This window comes from Blastomyces gilchristii (assembly GCF_000003855.2).
Source record: "Blastomyces gilchristii SLH14081 genomic scaffold supercont1.1, whole genome shotgun sequence".
In the NCBI taxonomy this organism is placed as follows: domain Eukaryota; kingdom Fungi; phylum Ascomycota; class Eurotiomycetes; order Onygenales; family Ajellomycetaceae; genus Blastomyces; species Blastomyces gilchristii.
The window spans coordinates 4,846,024-4,857,785 of record NW_003101682.1 but is presented as its reverse complement, the minus strand read 5'-3'; the positions used below and the strand labels follow the sequence as shown (position 1 = coordinate 4,857,785).

General features: G+C 30.2%; 1 protein-coding gene across 1 annotated transcript; it reads left to right on the top strand.

Moving 5' to 3' along the window:
• Nucleotides 1-8,360: 8,360 nt before the first annotated feature.
• On the top strand, nt 8,361-8,591 carry BDBG_16136 (uncharacterized protein; the record flags this gene model as incomplete). The annotated part of the gene is made up of 1 exon (XM_031724142.1): nt 8,361-8,591. The coding sequence occupies one exon, from the start codon at nt 8,361-8,363 to the stop codon at nt 8,589-8,591; it is 231 nt and encodes a 76-aa protein (XP_031575859.1).
• Between the last annotated feature and the right edge of the window lie 3,171 nt (nt 8,592-11,762).

Here is an 11,762-nt window from a genome sequence, read left to right as displayed (position 1 = left end):
CTGTTTCATTCTGATGACATTATTATTATCAGCCTGATTGAGTTTGAATTAAGTAAGTGTTTACAGCTCAGTCTTCATTGAGTTTCATATGCACTCTTATAAGTGACTTTCTTTATATTATCAGATTTTTAAATCATCACTTATAATTTGAGTATTAAGAGAAAGCTTCTTGTTCACAAGATTGTGAAACACATCAATCAAAACTACTTTTAATTTAATTTCACAGTGTCAGATGTCATAGTCTTTCAGCTCTGAAATCTTTGTGATAATCTTCATTTTAACAGCACTATAATCATTCTTGAATTCGCAGAACTTATCTGTTTTAGCAGCTGAATTTATAATAAGATTGAAATTTATTTTCTGCTTCTATAATTATTGCTCACAGGTAATTTTCATCACATCTGCTTCAGAGAATTCTGTCTCTTATAAACAAGTAAAGCATGCTGTCATTTTGATAATCTCATCAGCAGAGTTATCTTGAGTGAGTGTGAAGTATTCTGTTAAGAGAAGATATTCTTTCTCTCTTGAACTTGTATCATATTCTGTATTCATTTTGATTCAAACTTTGTAAGAATAAGTGCTCGCAGGCCATTATTCGGTTGTTTGCAGCTCGGTGTGATATGTACTGATAGCTACTAGAAGTATTCACAGTAGAAAGATAAATGTAGAGATTAAATGTATAATAGTATTCAAGCTGAGTTTTAAATAGTAGTCACAAACTTGAGTCTATATAGTTGTGTGTAGTCAATAGCTGCTAACTCTATTAATTACATAAGAGATAGAAATAGAGATAAAGAATCTATAAGAAGTAGAATTTCTTATATACTTCTCTCTCTTCAAGACTTTGTCTGTGAAGCCTTTCACTAAGTGATTTCATAGTCTAAGCTCAGCACTGCAGTGATACACACTAAAAGTTCTGTATATTTATAAAAAATCTCAGTGAGGAAAAATCTCTTATTACTGTGAAGAGAAAAGAGTCTGTCACTCAGTTTCTTATATCATAAGATTCTTTATAGCCTGCAGATCTTTCTCTGACTATTATACAGATTTATTTTATATCTTTCATTTCAGAGAGTTTCAGTTAACTCTTAATCATTTCTGTGATATTCTTATGTAATTATTACACAGATTGATTCTACAGATGAATCACTTTCTGTGAGATTACTCTCATCAAAGAGAAGTATTTATGAGTTGATTTTTTACTCATTCTCACAAATTATCATTCTTTAATACTGTAGAGTTGTGAGAAATTTCTCATTCTTTTATTAACTCTGTAGAATTATAGAATTAAGATATTCACAGTCTATAATAACTCTTTATAGTTATATAGAAAGAGTCAGATCTGTAATTCACAATTATTATTTATTTATTTAAGTCATCTGACTATTCTGCAGAATTACTCATAGTATAAATAAACCTCTTTAGAGTAGTATAAATATCTCAGATCTGTCTGTAAAATCTTATCTTCTTTTCTCTTTTGCTATAATAGCTCTTATTCTTATAAACTGTGAGTATTCTCATTTATCTGTGAAGTGTTTTTACTCAGATAATAGAGAGAGAGTGTTTCTGACAATATTTATATATTAATTCAAGAACTTCTCAAGAATAAAATCTTTTTTAATTTCAATATCTTTATAAATAATGTCTGATCACTACTGAGCTTCTGATAAGTATTCTTATAACTTCTCTGATTACTTTCTATTAGCTGATAAAGTAAAGATATTATTATCTGTAATAGTATTTTTATCTCTCTTAGCTCTGTCACTGTATCTGATCTTCAGATCAGCAGCTAACTCTGTATTTCTGTCACGCTCCTGGCCGCGCCAAGGCCCCGCTGCGGTTCCACACGGCCCATCACTTCCATGCGGATGATTCCATCCATCCCGCAGGCTGTCCGAACCGGTTTCCAATCACTCTATAACATCATTTGAATATATCATAGAAAGATCTGATTGATGAATATGAGAACCCCGCTTCTATATGAGGTCAGCAGATTACTCTTCCTTGACAATGAGGCGTCACTGAGGTATCACTCCAGCTATTCTCACTCATGAAATGAGAGAAGAGTATCTGTTCATTATCTATATAGAATAGCTAGATGCTGACTCCTCATCAAAGAAGCCAGTGATTCATTTTTCTTCTACTGAAATATATACAAGAGTTACTGCATGTCTTATACAATCTTCTTAGTATACTAAGTATCATATCTGTGATATTCTGACAATAACCCTGTAGTCTACAAGCTCACTATTCAAGCAAGATAGTCAAGCTCACTTATACAGCTTCTTAAATAACTATCTCTACATAATATTGTCAACTAGTCACTGCTTTAGTTCTATCATGTTACAATTTGAATCACTTAATCTGATTACAAGTTTAAATCAGTCAAGCTCTAACAGACTGATATGATCTCATGCACTCATACTGAGACCAATCTGATCTCACTCTCTGAGGGAAACACTACATCATCTTCTAGAGTGTGTACATCTCTATCTCAGCAGAAATCCGAGATTTCTGAACCTGCTGCATATTTTAATATGAGTTCTTCAACTGCTCTGTCACCGCTGCAGCCTCTACACACCTACATCTATTATGAAGATAGAGAGATTAAGGTCAGAGATTCTCTGAGATATAAGGAAAACATATTGTCTGAATTTCACAGCTTTATCTGTATTCTTGAATGAAAATTCCACCTTAACCTGAGCCAGTATAATACTCATGAGATATAAGTAATATACACTGTCAACCTTCTTGAAGACATCTCTGTGACTACTTGAGTGTATCAATACTGTTATAACTTGAGAAGAATTCAAGAACTTTCTACTGAATCAAATTGAAGATCACTATAATTACAGCTTCACAGCAGTGCAGTGATTCAACTCATTATATTAATAAGATAATGAGAATTCTTCTGATTTCAATGCAAGATTTGAAGAATATTGAGAGGAATTAACTGATGATTTGAATCAATTAAAAACACAGCTTTATCTCACAAAGCTAACTCATAAGATGTGAACAATGATATTATAATATCAGAGTTCATTAATCAATTGTACTGAGCTTATCAATCTGGCTTCTCAGATCTATTTAAATAATCAATTCTCTGAGAAAAAGATCAATAAGATTTCTTCTAGATAATTAATATCAGAATCTAAACAGTGCTGTAACAGCTTCAGTGTGAAGAAAATAAAGAAGAATTTCAAGTGTTCTGATTCTTCACTCACTGTAAAGAAATGTTAAAAAAGATTTGATAAAGATCTCTGTTTCAACTGCAGAGCTGATAATCACTATGTCAGTGATTGCAAGAAGCTGAAGAAGAAAAGAAACTGAGAAGATATCTTCTCAAAGTTGACTTCTCTTCTGATAAATGTATTCATGGAAGATAAAGAAGAGAAAGAAATGAAGAATTGATAATTCTCACATCTTCAAGTTTATGTTATAATCACAATGCATACTCTGAATAAGAAGATACTAGTGAGATGTCTACTTGACTCTGAGATAAATACTAACTTCATATTCTATTTCTTTTTTTTGATGAAGAATTGAAAGAATATAGATCTGTCAGATTATATGAAATTTACTGATAAAATAAAATATCACTGTTTTAACATAATTCAAGTAAAGTGTGTGATCACAGATTCAGAAGAAATCTTTAAGAAGAGCAGTCTGCTTCTTCATACAGTTAATATTATAGATAAGAGTATCATTCTAGATCTTCTATAATTAAGAGAAAATAATTCTCTCATTGACTGAGTTACTCAGATGTGATGATATCATCTCACTAATAAAGAGATAGTAATAGAGAAATCTGAAGAGTTTCATTGAAAGAATCTTGAGAAAAAGATAGAGTCAATATACTGTATAGCAGATAACTGAGACTTGAAAACACATAAAGAAGTCATCACTCTTACTACAAGATTAGCAGCAGTATCTGTCATTGAAGACAGATGTATACAATATCTCTTTACAGATTATAAGAATATCTTTTCAGAAAGAGAAGCAGTGAAGTTTTCTGACATCAAGATATAATATAAGATTCATCTTGAAGACAGTGTAATAGTGCTGTACAGGCCTCTTTACAACTTGTCTATAAAGGAATTGAATGTTCTATGCAAATATCTTGAAGAAGTGCAATCAAAGAACTGAATACACTTATTAAAGAGTTCAGCAGAGATGTCTATACTCTTTATGTCTAAGAAGAATGATAGGCTATATCTATGTATAGATTACACAGGTCTTAATAAGATAATAGTTAAGAATTACTATTTATTACTATTGATTGATAAGATGATTGATTGATTATCTGAAGCAAAGATGTTCTCAAAGATTGATATATAAGATATCTATTATAGAATCAGAATTAATGAAGATAATGTTTGAAAAATGACTTTTCATATCAAGTATAACAATTTTGAATATCTTGTTTTATCTTTTAATCTTTGTAATACTTCAGTCATCTTTCAGATCTATATAAATGAAACACTGTGAGGCCTTGTTAATGTCTTCTGCACAGTATATCTGAACAACATTCTAATCTTCTTGAAATCAGAGAAAGAACATGATACCCATGTTTAAGAAGTGTTGAGTCACTTGAGACAGTATTAACTCTATACAAACACTGAAAAATGCTCATTCTACATGCAGAAGATTGATTTCTTAGATTATATTATTGAGATAAACAGCATTTCAATGAACAGAAGCTGGGTCTCTGTCATTGAGAACTGACTCATGTCGCGGATATATCACAACATGCAGATATTTCTAGAATTTATGAATTTCTACAGATAATTCATCTATGTATATTCACAGATTACTGTCTCTCTTACAGATCTGTTAAAGAGAAGTATGAAAGATAGAAAAATAAAACTGTTTATTCTCACTGAAGATATCACACAGGTGTTTGTAGAATTAAAACAAGCTTTTACAGATATTACAATACTGAATCACTTTAATTCTGACTTACTCAGTCAGTGTGAGACTGATATATCTGAGAATGAGATCTATGAAATCTTTTCACAGTTGACACTGAAGATCTTTCAATGTTGAAAGAATTAGAAAATAATCACTTCTAAGAAAACAGATAATGAATTATCTGTGAGAGAAGACTTTTTCACAGAGTCTATAAGATACTGTGAATAAAGATCAGTGACCTTCTTCTTCAAGAAGTTATCACTTATGCAGAGAAGGTATAATACTCATGATCAGAAGATGTTAGCAATTATTGAATTCTTTAAGATCTGATGACATTATCTTCAGAGTAGTAAGTACTCAGTGCAAGTTCTCACTGATTATATAAATCTGTGTTACTTCTTGATAACAAAGAGCTTGATAGAATATCAAGTCAGGTGAGCAGAGCTGCTTTCAGAGTATGATTTCTATATCTGATACTGTTCAGATCAGCTTAACTCTGCTAATACACTGTCTAGACAGTGTGATTATAATATCATTAATATAGAGAAGAATTCTATAAAAGAATCTCTGTCATCACTGCAGAAGAAGCTGGCTGTAGAGAATTAAAGTTCTCTGAAGCTCAGAAACAGCACTGATAAGACAGCTGTACAACTCAGTATAGAAGGTGAAAGAAAACTCAGATTCTCACAGAGAACTGACACTGAAGATTATAAGCTTCTTATATTATATCTTACTATCATTGAATTGATAAAGAATGAAACAGTCTACAATCTTTCAATCTGACTACTTTTAAAATTCATTAATAAATTATAGAAGAGAGACATCTCTACTGCAGCTTGAATTCAGAAGTTAAAAAAGAAAGAATTCAGTTTGAACTTGAAAGAGACAGACTCTGAGCAGAGCAGTGTTACTAAGAAATTAAGTCACTGATAACTAAAAGAATATAAACTTCTACTACTGAATAATTCAGTCTTCATTTCTTGTAGCAGAGCAGTGTGTCAGAAGTTATTGAGAATTCATTATAATAATTCTCATACAGAGTACTTCAGATTAGAGAAGACTGAGAAGCTTCTAAAATATAAATATATTGAAGACAAGCTCTGAGCAGATGTTAAAGAGTATATTAAGACTTATGATATCTGTTAAAAGATAAAGATCTCACAGTATAAGTAATACAGTGAGTTAATATCACTGTCTATTTCAAAAGACTTATAACAGAATCTATTAATAAATTTCATAGTTGATCTACTGAAGTCAATAAGAGTCAAAGAATATGACTTAATTTTAATCATTATTAATTACTTTATGAAGATGATCAGATATATCTCTACTTATAAAAAGATTAAAGCCTCTGAATTAACTGATCTGTTTTTAGATATCATCATTTATAATCACAGTACTCTGAAATCATTAATAACAGATTGAGAATCTCTCTTTATCAGTAAATACTGATCAGCTTTTTACTATTATCTTATAATAAGATATCTTCTCAGTACTGCATTTCATCTGCAGACAGATGATCAGACTGAATATCAGAATCAGATACTAGAACAGTATCTTTGAGTATTCTATTTATATTATCAGAATAATTGACTCAAACATCTTCTGATCACTGAATTCATATATAATAATATAAAGAATGTAATCTTAAAGATATCTTCTTTCTATACTTATTATAAATATAATTCTTTGTTACTCAGTAACATTATGAATAACATTTCAAAGAAAAGAATAGACAGTCAGAATATTAAATAGATACAGAGAATAGAGTATCTCTCAGTATCAGAAGTAAAAGTGAGATTGAAACTTTTGAATAAAATTTATAAGAAGATAATGAAAAGTATCTGCTGTATTCAGAAGTAATAGATAAAATACTATAATTAAAAACATCTTTCAATGAAGTTTTTAATAGAGAATCAAGTACTATTTTTAACAAAGAATATCAAGATAATAAGACTGTGTAAGAAGCTCAGTGAGTGATGACTAGAATCTTTCTCAGTAATAAGAGTGATAAGTAAGCAGATATATAAGTTAAAATTATTCTCAGAATTGAAATTAATTTATTCTATTTTTTATATTTTCTATTTAAAGCTCTATAAGCAATGCTCTGAGACAGAGTCATCTCAGTCAGATAATATTAAGATTAAGAGTGATACTGAATATCTTATAAAGAAAATATTAAATAAATAAATATATTACAGTAAGCTTTAATATCTTATTAAATAAGAAGATTATTCATTATCAGAGAATTCATAAGAACTGCTTAAACATTTGAAAAATACTGAGAAAGAGATTGTAAGTTATAAAACAGTTAGTAAAGACTGCTCTATTACACATCAGAGATATTGAGTAAGAAATACTGCTTAAGACTTCTCATTTTTCTCAAAGGATTTTTTAGAGATACTCTCATGATAATGAGTCAGTATCTTATTAACTCTGTAGCACTCTTCTTCTATTTTCTCTCAAAGAATTTTTAAAAGTTTAATGAGACTATACAAATGTAAAATTCCTGAAGTAGTTAAAGAAAAGAGATATTTGAAACTAACAAAGATTAATATTATTAATTCATAGACTGCTGCTATTCTAAATGAGGTCACAGTCTGCTGAAAAGATAAAAAGAGAGAAATCTCAGAGTTTACTTATTAATAATTACATTCTTATTAAACTCATTCTTCACTGTTAAAGTCTCTGATATCAGTATCTTTGTCTGCTGAGAAGTTAGTACTGCAGTGTTACAGAGAAGCATACTATAGAAGAGTATAAGAGATACTTAAAGTATTAACTTATTAATTTACAAAGTATCTCAGTTATCTGCTTTAATTAAAGTGAGATTCTCTTCAATCAGTGATTAATCTCTACAGTATTTTTAATAGTAGCACTAACTGATCTCTTCTTAAGATCAGTCATTCTGAGATATTTTTTCATCTCAGAGATCTACACTTTCATCTTCTTTTACAGATGAGTAAGAGAGATCTTCTCAGTCTTAATAGAATCTATCAACACTTAAAGCTTTAAGAGTCTTGCTCTGTACTGCTTGAGTATCTAGGCTTCTTATCAGAGTTAATATAACATCTTTCTATAAGATAATACTTACAGAGAGACAGAAGTTGTTGTTACAGATAAAACAGAAACAATAAAAGTGAGAGAAGAAATAGATATATAAAATCCTCTTCTTCTTCAGCTGCTTAGTACAGTGCAGACAGATGATGATACTGATCAGAAGCTGTATCAGAGCCTCTTCACAGAGAGAAGATAAAGAAATCACAGAACTCTGTGAACTCAACTCAGCAGTATTTCAAGCAGAGCTTGAGTGTGCTGTGAAAGAGAAACTATAGATTGAGCTCTTCAGAGTCACTGTCTCTGAAATCAAGCTCTCTCTGAGTTCCTCTCTGAATGATCACACAGGGTCATATATCACTGTGTTGACTGGGGGGGGAGGCAGTGTCACAATGGCAGTGAAGAAGGCAGGAAAAGAACTGAACATGAATGAACCAACTGGCAGAAGGAATGACACCTCACTGCAAGGCACAGTGACTACTGCCACAGCTGCAAGAGAAGTAGGAGAAGGAGAAGAAGAAGGTGTGACAATGAGAGCAGTGCTCCCGCGGCTCATTGACACTGTCACTTCTGTCTTCAACCTGGCTTTCTTGATAGCCACAGAGGCCGCAGCTGCACCATGAAGACATTTATTACTCACTAGAAAATATCAGAATAAGCCTCTTATTGTCTCTCAAGAATGATGCTCTCATGCACTCACTATTACAGATGAAGAGAGGGAAGAAAAATGTGTCACAGAGAGAGAGAATCTTTTCAAAAAATCCTACTTCTACTGTTAGCTTTGTCTCTAAAATACATCACTTTTGCAGAGAATTTCATATATAGAACAGAATATGATGAGAGATCTGTAAGTCACTTATTAACTACATTTTTCATATTTCAAATTGATATATCAGGAACTCACTTATCACATATTTAATTTAAATAAAGATGAGAAAAGAAAGATTTACACAGTCAGCAGAAAAACTCATCTATTTCTTTATATCATGTACAGCATATGTGCTATTAAATTGATTAATAACTGTTACTATATAATAAAGATAATTTCTAATCTGATAGTCTTGAGAGTATCAAGACTATACTCTTAAAGAAGAGAGTATTGTCATATTTCTGACTGTGCTAAGACTTCACTGCAGTTTCACACAGCTTATCACTTTCATGTGAATAATTTCATTCATTCTGCAGATTATCTGAACCAGTTTTCAATCACTTTATAACATTATTCAGATATATTATAGAAAGATCTGATTAATGAATATAAGAACTCTGCTTCTATATAAGATCAGCAGATTACTCTTTCTTGATAATAAGACACTACTGAGATATCACTCTGACTATTCTTACTTATGAAATGAGAGAAGGGTATTCACTCATTATCTATATAGAATAACTAGATGCTGACTTCTCATTAAAGAAGTCAGTGATTTGTTTTTCTTCTACTGAAATATATACAAGAGTTACTGCATGTCTTATACAATCTTCTTAGTATACTAAGTATCATATCTGTGATATTCTTATAATAACCCTGTAGTCTACAAGCTCACTATTTAAGCAAGATAGTTAAGCTTACTTATACAGCTTTTTAAACAACTATCTCTACATGACACCGCTGACTAGCCACCGCTTCGGTTCCGCCATATTACAATTTCTTTCAAATCAGTTCTTAACTCTCAGTAGCATAGTCTCACTCTTTACTGTAAGTCTCTCTGTAAGTAATTTCTTACAAACTCTAGCTAATAGTCTCTGTAAAGCTCTCAGTGCTGTCAGTACTCTCTACAGTCTTACAGCTCTATAATCACTCTCTCTTTATCTGTAAAATCTCTAATCAGATATATATGAATATGTCTAGATTCTCTATCAATGATTCTCATACTGCAGTACATTTCTGAAATTCTGCTATTAATAGAAGATAAGTTCTCAGATATCTGTAAAATTTAGATAATTAAGATAATACAAATGCTATGAATTCATGATGAGAGTTAGTCTGAATATATAACTCTACACTCTATATCTTAGTGATTTTTGAGCTGAATACTTCAGTATAACTGAGAGAGTGAATACAGCTTCATGAAAGATATCTGATAACATATACAGATAATCTGCTCTCAAGACTTCACTGCAATTGTATATACTCTAATATTCAGCTTTTTTAATATCTGTGCATTTTCAGCAGTCTTCATATCAGATACAATAATTGTCTGTATTACAGACATGATACTCTTTACTTCTTTAAAGAGAGAAATTAATAGTTGTAGAAGAGTTAAGTGTTATAGATTATAAGAATGTAAGTGTAAGTTTTCTTTGTTTTTTCTTTATTAACTATTAAATTGTGTTTACAGCCTAATCTTTGTTTTTCTTTGTTTTTTTTTTTTTTTTTTTTTTTTTTTTTTTTTTTTTTTAGCTTAATAATAACATGATTTCTTCTTCTCTTTGCATATATCATGAACTGTTCATCTCAGTAGAAACTCATCATCTTTGTAGTATAGAGTTTATAAATAACAGTGTTAATATCTTTATCATAATCAGATTCTTAGTGAAGATTACACTATTCTCACTTATCAGAATTCACAGTATGAAAGTCATATCTCAGCTTTCACAGATATTTTATCTGCTCACATGATTCTTAAGTAAACTTATTCATCTTATCAGAATACTCTTATCACTGAATCTTAAATCAGAGTTTATAATCTTACTTCTCTAAGTTAATAATCTTGTTAATTTAATATTCTCTTTCACTCTCTAGTACTTCATAAACAGAGTGATGAGTCACAGAGTTCTCTTCTAAGAATTTCTTATATTTGTAAAGTCAAGAGATATAAAAAAGATTATATATCTATAACTCAGATAACAGTTTCAATCTATAGAACTATAAGTTAACTTTCTTTATAATTTTACAAGACTCTGTTTATAAGAGATTCAGCTTCTTACTAAGTCTCTGTATGATGATGTTTTTCAGACTTAGTCAGACTCTATTATCTTTCTTAAAACTCTTTATAATATACTTAGAGTTATAGTATCTCTTTTAATACTCTTGAGTCTTTCTCAAGAATTCACAAGCTTTCTTCTGAATATTATGAATTCTCTCAGCTCATTTATAAGTATTATCATACTCTATAGTATACTCTCACAGATTTATTAAGATCATCTGTAAATAAGTCTTAATAAGTATCTCAAAGAGAGTTTTATCTATAGTGATATGCTTTAAGTTATTATATAAAATCTCTGTGAGTGATAATTAATATACTCAGTCATTCTGATTATAATTAATAAAGTATTATAGATACTGCTTTAATATACTTATCAGATATTCTATCTGACTATCTATCTAATAATAAAAAGCTGTGCTTAGATCTCAGAAGATCTTCAGTATAGTTATTAGATTAGATCAGAACTTTCTTATAAAGATTAATTATCTATCTAAGATAATATTTATAAGTAATTCATGCAACTGAATCACATCATAGATAAAGATATGAGTTAAATTCTTTGACTTTAAGTTCTTATAAGTGAGTGTAAAGAGTGTTATCTTAGTGAAATAATCTATTATTATCAGCATACTATTAAAACAGATATTATACATGTTCTTACTTTCAGAGAGACTTACAAGAGTATTTATCTCTAACTATTCTCAAGATTTCTGTGAGATGAGTAGAGAAGTAAGTTCTTTATATAATCTGAACTGTACTATCTGTGAACTCTGATAAATAGCATCAGAATTCACTATCTTCTTTACAAGCTCTTGCATCTTCAGTCAGAAGTATTTTCTTATAAGTAACTTATAAGTTCTAGTATCT